This window comes from Ptychodera flava, chromosome 17, assembly GCF_041260155.1.
Source record: "Ptychodera flava strain L36383 chromosome 17, AS_Pfla_20210202, whole genome shotgun sequence".
NCBI classification, from domain to species: Eukaryota; Metazoa; Hemichordata; class Enteropneusta; family Ptychoderidae; genus Ptychodera; species Ptychodera flava.
Window position 1 is genome coordinate 8,559,842 of NC_091944.1, and position 11,055 is coordinate 8,570,896.

General features: G+C 35.9%; 1 protein-coding gene across 1 annotated transcript in view; it reads left to right on the top strand.

Moving 5' to 3' along the window:
• Positions 1 to 5,713, top strand: part of LOC139115316 (F-box only protein 9-like) — a 28,688-nt gene extending 22,975 nt beyond the window's left edge. The window contains exons 11-12 of the mRNA XM_070677338.1: positions 275 to 354; positions 615 to 5,713. Of these exons, the coding sequence (XP_070533439.1) occupies positions 275 to 354; positions 615 to 729 (195 nt within the window). The 3' untranslated portion in view covers positions 730 to 5,713. The remainder of the gene's footprint in view (positions 1 to 274; positions 355 to 614) is intronic.
• Positions 5,714 to 11,055: the final 5,342 nt, after the last annotated feature.

The following is an 11,055-nucleotide window of genomic DNA, read 5'->3' on the forward strand; positions in this document are numbered from 1 at the left end:
ACCTTAACCCATTGTTCACCAAAGTCAATTTTCATCACCTTTATAAAATGTGCCAAGTCAAATTTTTTCAGATTTTTGCCAAAATTTTGGTGAAAGACTGTAGCCAATGAAACGTGATGTCAATTTGATGCAAAATTATCAAAAAATTACAGAAAAATTCATAAAAATTGGTAAAATTTTGCACTGAAATTTTTGCTGGAAATACTATAGCATTCAAAGGGTTAAAGAAGTTGGGCATGGTACATGCAATGACAATTATTTTCTTGATTATCAGGAAATGATTGTCCACAATGTCAGAGGGATTCCTCAAGCTAAGCTGTCCTGGGATCACTACTCGTGTCACACCTTGTACAGGTAAGATGAAACTAAAATTGGCAGTGATTTTTTGATGCAGAGTTTGTAAACATTTATTAACATTATAACACAGTGTGGTAATTTGCCATGAAGTGTACTTTTACTCACTTTCCATTATTGTGTCATTTGCCAAACATTTACTAAAAACACAGTCAATGTAGGAACCCCCAGGAAGATTCCTGACGGATATTGCATTTTTTGAAATGTAAAACTCAGTACATTCAAATTCACATTTATTTTGCAACACATATTGTTTACAGGTCAACGAACCAGACAAGCACAGCTGAATTTGAACTTGACATCAACAAGTATCCACCGTTCTACTTCTCTCGGGTGAAGAGTTACACAGCGACAGCTACCAGCCCTCTGATGTGATTTCCACCTTGAGTGCAGAAATGATCACGATTCAAGGATAAACGTCTGTATCAAGTTCTTGTCATAGAACAGTTACTATCAGTTATGTGATGGTGTGCCTGAAAGAATCCTAATTTACACTGATGGGATTGATGACCTTTCACCCATGTGACTGGTGACCTTTCACCCATATGACTGGTAACCTTTCACCCATGTGACTGGTAACCTTTCACCCATATGACTGATGACCTTTCACCCATGTGACTGATATTTTACCTATCAGAAGAAATATCAAGATGTTCTCAGCAAGTTGCCTGATGCACGAAATTTCAATCTGGAAATCCAGCATTTTCAACTTTAAGAAACGTAATTATTCATAGTTTCCAATCAATTCTTATAGTAGAGCTTCGATTTATTATTTTTTGAGCAACTCATATTATCTTGATTATTTATTTCCAATTTGCTACTTAATTTAAATCAATTGAAAGCAGATATTTTTAGCTGTCAATCAACCAGGTTGATGGGCTCTCAACTGATTTTGTGGGCAGATATCCAGTAAAATATTTTCTCATCCATGATTTGGGATAAACTGTGAATTCTTCCCTTTCCTCAGCTACTCATAAGTTAAAATTTGCTATGTGTTCATGAAAAGTTTTGCAAAACCCAGGTTGAGTCAACGGCTGAGGAGTAAAATTGTACCAGGAATGGAATAATGTGAGTGTAATAAGTTCTGTCATGATTGTAGATTTCATCTCAGCATTATGACATTTCTGTCAGTGGTAGCCATTACAGACAATTTGATTGGTGGAGACTTTCTGCCGATTTGATTGGTTGCTAAGATCTTTCTCCTGGTGTGATTGGCTAAGACCTTCCTGATGATTGGATTTGCTGGATACATCTTGATATTATCATCTGAAATATAACAGTAATTTCAAGACATATCTCACCATCTAATCCTACCGGTATTTCAAAGAATATATGCATGTGTTAATATTGAAAATACTTAGTGTAAATAATATGAAACCTTGAGAAACTTATATTTTCTATTTGTTTTACGTGATCAAAAATCATCATGTACCATCTGTTGTTTTCTGTAATTATTTTTTCAACATTTTTGTCACTCTTGGCTCTACTAGCTGCCACAAGTTCTGCCATTACTTCAACTACAGTAATACCGCTGCTGTCATGTCTGTGGTTTTAGCGATTTTTTTCTAGAGGAAGACATTTTCATATTGGTGGTATCTCACTCATGTTCGTTCTGAAAGTTTGTGTTATAAATTGTTTTTTGAAATGTTACACTTTGGAAATAGACCTCACCCTTTCACGCCATCATGGTGTCTCCTAAACCCATTGTTTCCAATGGTGAATGTGGACCTGTCTACATGGAATAAGGGGGTGAACAGATAAAACCAAAATTTCTCCACATGTGTCGCAGCGTTTATTCCTCAGCATTTTTCACAAAACCTGGAAATTATGAGTTTTAAATTGGAACAGTGTATATATTTCTTCAGGAAACAATATTTTCTATAGTGAAATGTTCACTTGAATCAGTGTACATTCACCTGTCAATTTCCTGTTTTCTCACATCATGTAGGAACATATCAGCCCAAACTCACGATGATATCAAATACACATTTGTGTACTTTTGGCAAGTTAAGCTTCCAGGCATAAGTGGTCCAGTCTGCTGTATTTTCATGAGGCGGAGGTTAGTGAAAGTACTGCAGAAAGGTGATCGTCATTGTCGAAAGTCAAAAACTACCGCCAAGACTTCATTATGTATTTGATATTTGTTAGGAGGGTTCATCAGTTCACTTGTAAAATTTCCACACCACACTGTGACTTTAGATTTGATAGCTCTGTCCAGCATTCCCTTCTTGATGATTTAACCCTTTCCTCTACCAAATATTGGTATAGCCACATTGTGTTCAATGATGTGGTTGGACTAAAGCATTGATTTCACTGAGCAATACATTTTTGCCCTAGTTCTCAAACAATGCCATCAAGTGTATATGTACTCTGCCATAGTTTGTATCTTGACCTGTCCGTTAACAAAACTTCTGTCAGTACTACATGATGCATGTACATGTGCAATAACTTTTTGATGCCGGAGTCTAATGGCCAATTGGGCAACCATTTCTGGAAAGAGGCCATCCAAAGAAAATGTCAGGTAGTCCACTTTTGGCCCTAACATATGGCTAATTTGATATTTTATGATTTGCGTTTCTGAAACCTGACAAAAAAAATACCATGAAACTCTAACATCATCATTCACATAGTGTAATTCTTGTCCAATCATTCAGACAACACAATGACAGTGCATGAACATTGAGAGTTTGAACAACACCTTCAGGCAGTAATGATGCATAAAATGATAACAATCAATTTTCATTCTATGTGGGCCAATTACACACGGTAAAAAAAAAGTAAAAGCACACCATCATCTGTATCCTCTATCTTTTTATCACTCTGATTGGCCGTGAAGGTGTTACATGATATGAGTGACAGCTGTTGATCAGTGCTTGATGTTGTTTGGGTGCAATAAATGACCATGGCTTGAAAGTGTCTGCTAGTCAGCTCAGAGACAACACATATTTGTGAACACAAATATTCCCTTTGTACACAAAATTCCCTTTGATGACGCATGTTAATGGGTTGGTAGTTCCATGGGATGATCATTTCAACAAATAAGTACAGGCAAGGTTTAGTTGTCAGTGGACCAGGGACCACTGTCATTTGGTAGCCCTGTACTTTATACAGCTAAAAGCTTACTATGAGTTTGCGTATCCATAACAGAAACCACAGACATTGCAGAAAAAACCAGTGGAACGCCTTTCTTTACATGAGAATGCTTCAGACTGATACCATTCTTGAACTGTCTCTGCACTTTGCTGAACTTTTGTAGCAGTTTGTAAACGTACATTGTTTCACTCATTGTGAACAAAAGTTGTACAAAGATGAATCTAATTTCAAGAACTTTATATTGTTGCATATTTGACCAGGTAAACCCAGTTTGTTGTATAATTTACAGGATAAAGTCAGTTTAAGTCAGGTCACATGATGACTGGATCAGTTTTACTGTCAGCACCTTGCCAATTCTTGTTCAGCGTTAAAAAGATGTGATATTTTATTCAAAACCAAAGGGCATTGTGAAAATGGCTGGTCTACTTTAGAGGGACAGCTGCTGTAATTTTTACAAATATTTTCATGACTTTTGTTCAGATGTGTAGGACCAATACGTTTTCTGATTCTTCTTTTACACTGTGTAGAAATAGGAAATAATAACCTTTCTGACAGAATACAATCTGCAAGGTTATTGTTGACAATTGATTCTTGCCTGGACTAAAATTCATTCAATTATACCGTAAAGGCACTGTATACACCTACAGGCTGTGTCGACACTATTGACAAGCTGAACTCATAATATTTCAATATGATTTGGTGTCACTCAGTAGATTAAGACACTGCTTTCACAGACACAATGAAATCCTGGTAAACACATCAGATTTTTCAGCTGATTGAGCTTAAATCTACATTTAGCCAGTTGCTAATATTTCCAATGCACTTCAATGTGTGTTTTGCGTTAGTACAGTGTTTGTGAGACAAGCAAGAGACAGCCTGCTCTGTAACAAATCTTTTTTTCATTCACTGCATTTTTGTGTTACACTTGGTTCAGTTCTGTTTAATGTGTAAAATTGTACATGAGAAGACAAAGAGCTGTAGCAAAAAACAGCTTTTTATGAAAGTAAACAGAGTGTTATTTGGGAAGTATATGACCATTGAATTTAAATAATATCATGACATACATAAACTACTTACCCAGTATCAGATTCTCAGTGAATCGCTGTTTTGTGTAAGACATTTAAATTTTACCAGAAAAGTATTTCCTTCATTACAGTGCATTTTCATGTCTTTCGCTAAATATGCCAATTTTGATTTTTACAAATATTTTAATTGTATTTTTTTTTGCCCATCTTATCATTTAATGAAGAGATTTTCATGTCAAGGCAATTCTGTTCAGTTTGTTTGTCAAGCTACTAAACTTATTTTCCTATGAAATGTGGTTCATTTAATTGAAATACTCAATTTTAATTTGTTTTAACTTTTCCATTTCATACTTCTCGTATCTGTAAACTCACAAGCAGAGGTGAAAGGTCATAATATTTATCCAACACAAATCAGAGGACTAAAGTCGCATATACATGTACGTCATAATCTGCTTGAATATTTCTATAAAAAGTAATCCACTTCTCAAGTTGTATAAGCATCATATGATATTTTGCCAAAAAAAACCAAAAAAAAACCAGGATCCTTGCATTTTTGGAGGGTAGAGACTTCAAGAGTTATATTAAAAACATGGTATGTAGATTGATTTGTTGTTACTGAAATTCAAAGATAAATAATATTTTGTGTTCAGTGAGTTTGAATTCACTATTTAAGATGATTGACTCGGAATGAAAATAACTGTATAATGTGTACATGCCAGGATGATTTGCAGTGATGATAGTTTCAAAGTGTGAAATTGTGCCATCTTTTTCTTTGCTTGCATATTGTTGTTTATTTTTCTTTCATCAAATGCCAAGCAGACATAAGTAACAATAAAATATCTTGGTGTCATTCTGCTCTGCAGTTCAATAGTATTTGTTGCATCTGCAAGGCAGCAAATCCAAATATGGTAATATGTAAATTAAGCTTGCTCACTTTTCCATATTAGGTAATCATCTCTGTAGAAGTATCCAAGGGGATGTGAATAATTAATGGCCATGATTTACAAATTTCTTGAAGTGATGACATGTTATCTTTTGTCAGTAATTCACCTTTAATACGATGATACAAGTTTGATTGTGCACATGTAGTGATATCACTTCAGCCTATATGATGTTATGATCACGCTTGTAGCATGTTTAATGATTCTTTTAAATCTGCCTTTTGAACATTTTAATTTGTGTAAGTTTCTTCAGCTGCAGATATGTAATTTTAACAGTAAGAATAAAGATTTAAAATTGCATGTATTCTGACTGGACTCCTTACACACACGCTGAGTACAGTGACTCTTGTCAATAGTGGACACTGTTTAGAGTGATACATACATACATACATGCCTAGTACGTATGTATGATACATACAAACATGTACATACATACATACATACATATGTACATATATACATACATGCATGCATACATACATACATACCGACAAACATACACACACACATATATACATACATACATATGTACGTACGTACATCAATCCATCCATATGAATGCATGTATACATACATACATACATACATACATACATACATACACACATACACACATACACGTAGGTAAGTACAATACACACATTCACACACATACTTTCCTATGTATTTGTGATGGTGATTATGATTCCAATGACAACAGTGTCAGTCATGGATGATATTTGTACTCTTCAAAGGAGATTCATCCTACAGAAGATCAAATTAGAATTATTGTAATAATATTTTATACTAGTTTTTGTTTTAGTCTATTCTAACAATTCTCTACTTTCAGATTTCCTTCATATATTCATCATTGAATGCTAGGAATGGCTGAAAACCATTAAAAAAGACAGCCATTGTCAAGTGTGAATTACTCTTGTATCGACATCAGTCATTTTCAGTGTTGCGGCCAGGAATTTTAGATCAGGGGACACTGTGTCCCACTACCATTTATTTTGGGGACATTTTGTTCATTTTTAGGACAACAAGCAGTTGTCAATCAAATTTGCATTATTTCGTAACACATTAGTTTCACTGAACAAATTCAAGATGCTGGGACCGCGTCACTATGCTTGAATTTCAGGCAATTGAAGCAGTATACCATGTCTGCTGCAAATCAGAGCTCAGACGGACTACAGTCAAGTAAATTATGATATCAAGTGCAGCGTTTATATAGCTAGCGCCGAAAGTACGTTGTGTAAGCCTAACAATAATTATGCAAAACAAAGATCATCATTAGTAAGAGATTAGCTGTGGAAACGCATCTATCTGTTGGCAGATATAACTTTAGACTACACCAATCACAGTCGACTCACGAGTGCGCCCGAGGTGACCGGCAGTATGCAAGAGTGCGGGACAACGGGTTCTGTTTTGGGGACATTGTCGCAAGGGCGCGTCCTGGCGGCAACACTCATTTTACATGTCGTCGGTTATAGGTCCACTCTACAAAAGATCATGTTAGCACATAGGATCCTGGTCTATGATATTGAGCGTAGGCTTCACTCCAAACTTTTGAAAACTGAACATTCACATCTCATCACTTCGTAGTCTGCCACTTTTTTGTTCATGGTGAATTGGGCTGACAAATTTAAATTTGCTATTTTCAATATTTGCGATGGAATGGTACAGTGTTATGAATAACATGTAGACTTATTGCACAACTATGTTTCGCATTATAGCTAATTCCTACATAATTGAATTGTTACGGCCCTGGTATTGAAAATGCTTGACATTATACTCAACTCCCTGGAGCTATCACCTTTTCATAAAGTACGCCCTCAAGGACATTTTGTCCCTTAACATTTCTCTTGTTTTTATTTCTGACGTTTTGGAAAGGCATTGCGTCGATCCTGTTAGCAGCTTACCATAGATAAAGAAACGGGCAAACCACAGTATCCGCGATTTTTTATAGCTATACAGAATTGAAATGCTTAGCACACTTGCTGGTGCGACTGTGTACAAAACTGTCATGATCTGAACGTGACGACGGAGGAAGACAAGATAATAGGAAAATAATTATGACATCACCACTCAAGCTCACCTACATTCCTAACATAGCGACCAGATCGTGATGCTCGCTATGATGGTTAAACACGGTGTAGTTAAGATCTTGTTTTCGGTTTGATCTTACAGAAACGTGCTCAGAAAGACAGACATGCACACAAGGAGGTTTGTAACAGTGGTTGCCAAACTTATTTGAGAGTTTCCCCAATCAACGCCGCCACGGTATCAACTGTATTAGCAACCTTGTTGTAAAAATCCAAATACATTGAGTCATCTTCGGTGTACACGCTACCATTAAGGTAGAACGCACCTCGGGGACAGACATTCGGACTCTCAAACTTTTACAATTCTTTTCTGATCTACCACCTGTCTGGGTTCATGTTAAAGCTATTTGTGTTTACCAAGAAAACTTTTCATCGGCTTAGTTTTTCGAAATTCAAAAATTTTTATTTTTCTCCATATAGATAACACAGATGGCGGCCATTTTGAATTTCAAATATCGGTAAATCTTGGGTTATTTGTTTCTCTAGTACTAAAATTTGCAATGTGACCACCGATTTTTATTCTTGATTAAGAAAGAGAATGGTTGAAAGATTTCTTGAGAAAAGTTTGGGAAAAACTTTAAGTCTTTCACTTTCGAAGCGCGAACTGCCTTAAATACCAAATTAAAGTACCACTGCATTCGTTTTAGGGCCTAAGTGTTTGTTTTTTTTCACATGAGAAAATGTTACATTTCACATGCAGTGATAATAATCGATTGGTTTACCAGTATGGTACAGGGCTGAACCAAAATAACACCTCTCAGAGGTGTAATTGACTCAAATAGTTTAGAAATTGAGTGAGAGATAGAGGGCGTAGTCGTCGACCTAGCTGTTCAAGATGACAGCGACGGAGAGTAAAAGCGCGATCGTTGCTTTAAATTTTTACGTCATCTAGGACTGACTGCAAGTGAATTACGATAAATTACGTTATGGAGAAACAGACGATGATTTCATATGAAACGCAGAAAATGTTAAGGTAAAATATTTTGAGCTTCTAAATAAGTCGTCGGCATTTTTTTCATATGTAATAAGTAAGTTCTTACACTTAGGCAAGGCCCATTACGCCGCATCTCTAGCACTGATCAGTTTTCTAAGGAAAGTTTCGCGACTCACGACAGTAGAGTGTAAGTGCGAACGTTTCCGCTTCTTTTATGTATCAACGTAATTCTGAATCACAGGTCCCTGTTACATGCACGCATTTGTAATACATGTAATAGTGAGTAATGATATTTTTTATCACGACACGCGTACGGACAACAAAGCGTAAAAGAAAGCTGAAGTTGATGGCGCCAGCAGTCATTCAGTACCTGGGGCGCAGGAGCTCTTTACGAAATTATTGTGAAGCTCCTATGTGGGACTTCAACCACCTGGTGTTACAATGAATATCAGTGGGTATGGTTGGAAAAAATACATCTGATCTTCGGATGTGTTTCAAATTTCATTTTGAAACACGTTAAAGTTATTCGTTATACTGTGTGTAAAAAACGATGACAGGTAGAGCAAGTTCAAATTGATGGCCGATGAGATGACCTTTCGAGATTAATTCAGTGTCAATATCCAACTGTGCAAAAAATGGAACAGGGAAGGGTTTTTGTACTTCCTTTGTCAGTGTCAGACAATGCGAAAAATTATGTACAATAGCGTGATCAAATTCCGCGTTTGAGATCTGTATCGTGAAGGTCGTATTTGCTGAATTTCAAGGTGTGATCGTGAATTCCCCATTTGTTTTGGAGTGGCGCGCGTTCATGTATAAGGACAAACAGCAGTGCCAACAACCCTAACCATATAGGTCTTGTCGCAAAAAACCATGGAGTTGTACTTACCTCGTCTTCACTTATATGATTTCATGTAAGTACACTTCTAGTGCTGAATTGTGTTTGAAATTCGTTCATATTGGACAGTAAAGCATGCAGTGCGTGTCGTCGAAACGTGACGCCAGTAAATGCAACGCGAATCATGAACAGTTTGTGGTAGCCACATGCATGATAAAATATGTAATTTGTCTGCAACAGCTATCGATGCGATATTCAATACAGTCTTCCCAGAGTGCCAAAAGACAATTTTTCAAACTCCATAAACACTGCTAATATCGCCGTGGCCGTAAGTTTGGTATTTGGATACAATTCCAAACACAATTTCGCTTAGACCTTACGTGTAACACTTAAATGGCACGTTTAGCCTAAATGCTTGATAATTTTTCTGAGAAGACAAACCATACGCAATACGATGACAATATATATTCGGGTTACGTACGATAAAATGTTATGCAAAGTCATGTGTAACTTAGGATCTTGACGTAATCCATAAGTACAGAAGCTTGGTGCTAAAATGATTCATTTTTAAAGAAACAATGTTTATTAACGGAATAAAAATAAACACATAGTTCACTAAGAAAATAGTTTGACGTCACTGAGAATCAGGAAATACCTTAAAACATGAAAATAATAGGCGGAAATTATAAGCAATCTAATACACGCCTCGAAAGTGAAACTTTTAACTCTTGCTAAAAAGTTCCAGAGGGAATATTTTAAAATGCAGTTTGTCTTTACTTGAATAAGAATCATAAAAATAGAATCAAAATCAGGGATAACCGAGTAAATTGTGCGTAGAGAAACAAATTACCCACAGCTAGCCGATATTTCAAAATTCAAAATGGCCGCCATGATCCCTGTGTGAAATGTATGAGGAAAAAGGCTAAAATTTCAATATGGACAAAAACATAACTATAAAAAAAATAATTTGCTCCACAAGCTTGGTTTAACACAAGCAGCAGAACAGCGAAGTATTGTAAAAAAATTGAGGATCTGAATTTCTGTTCCCGAGGCGCATATTCTACCTTAAATAAAAAAAATAACAATATGATATTTTGGTTCATAAATAACCATTTCCGCATAAATTATAATCTAATCACACTATAATAAATCCTGATTGCCATCGCTAATTGATGATTGCGTCATCCTTACATCATACTTACGTCATACATACATAAAATACAATAAATATAGATATAGAATGGTTTTCTGCCTATTTACTCTGTGTTAGGGAGGCATGTGTCTTTAGAGGCGAATATTATTTTGGTCCTAGCCGGGTAAAAGCTATGCTATGAAAACTATATGTATATTACAAGACCGTTTCTCCATACACTGATCATGCTTTTAGACACACAAGACGGAAGCTAATAATGGCTATTTACATATTCACAAGGTCGCTGAAAAAATATAGTATGTAAATTTGTCCATTTTACCGTAGCGTTTCATTAAGTACTTTTCTTGACAGTACGTACATTTTACTCCTCTCGAAAAAACCTGTTGAGAAGTGCTTGCTACCTTTCCTCTATAAATGGTTAAAATGTGAAATATTTTGTTGATTTGTAAAGATGGCATTGTCGGCAAGATAAAGTCGTTGACCTTTGAACCCAAAAGAAGTAATAGAATGACCCCTGAACTGCAGAGGATCTGCTGCTGAATTCGAGGTCACGTTTTACTCACAAGCTTTAACTGAAACATCGATCGTTGTCAAACGGGCAGTGTTAGTAAATTGCGATTGAAAAAATTCTTTTTA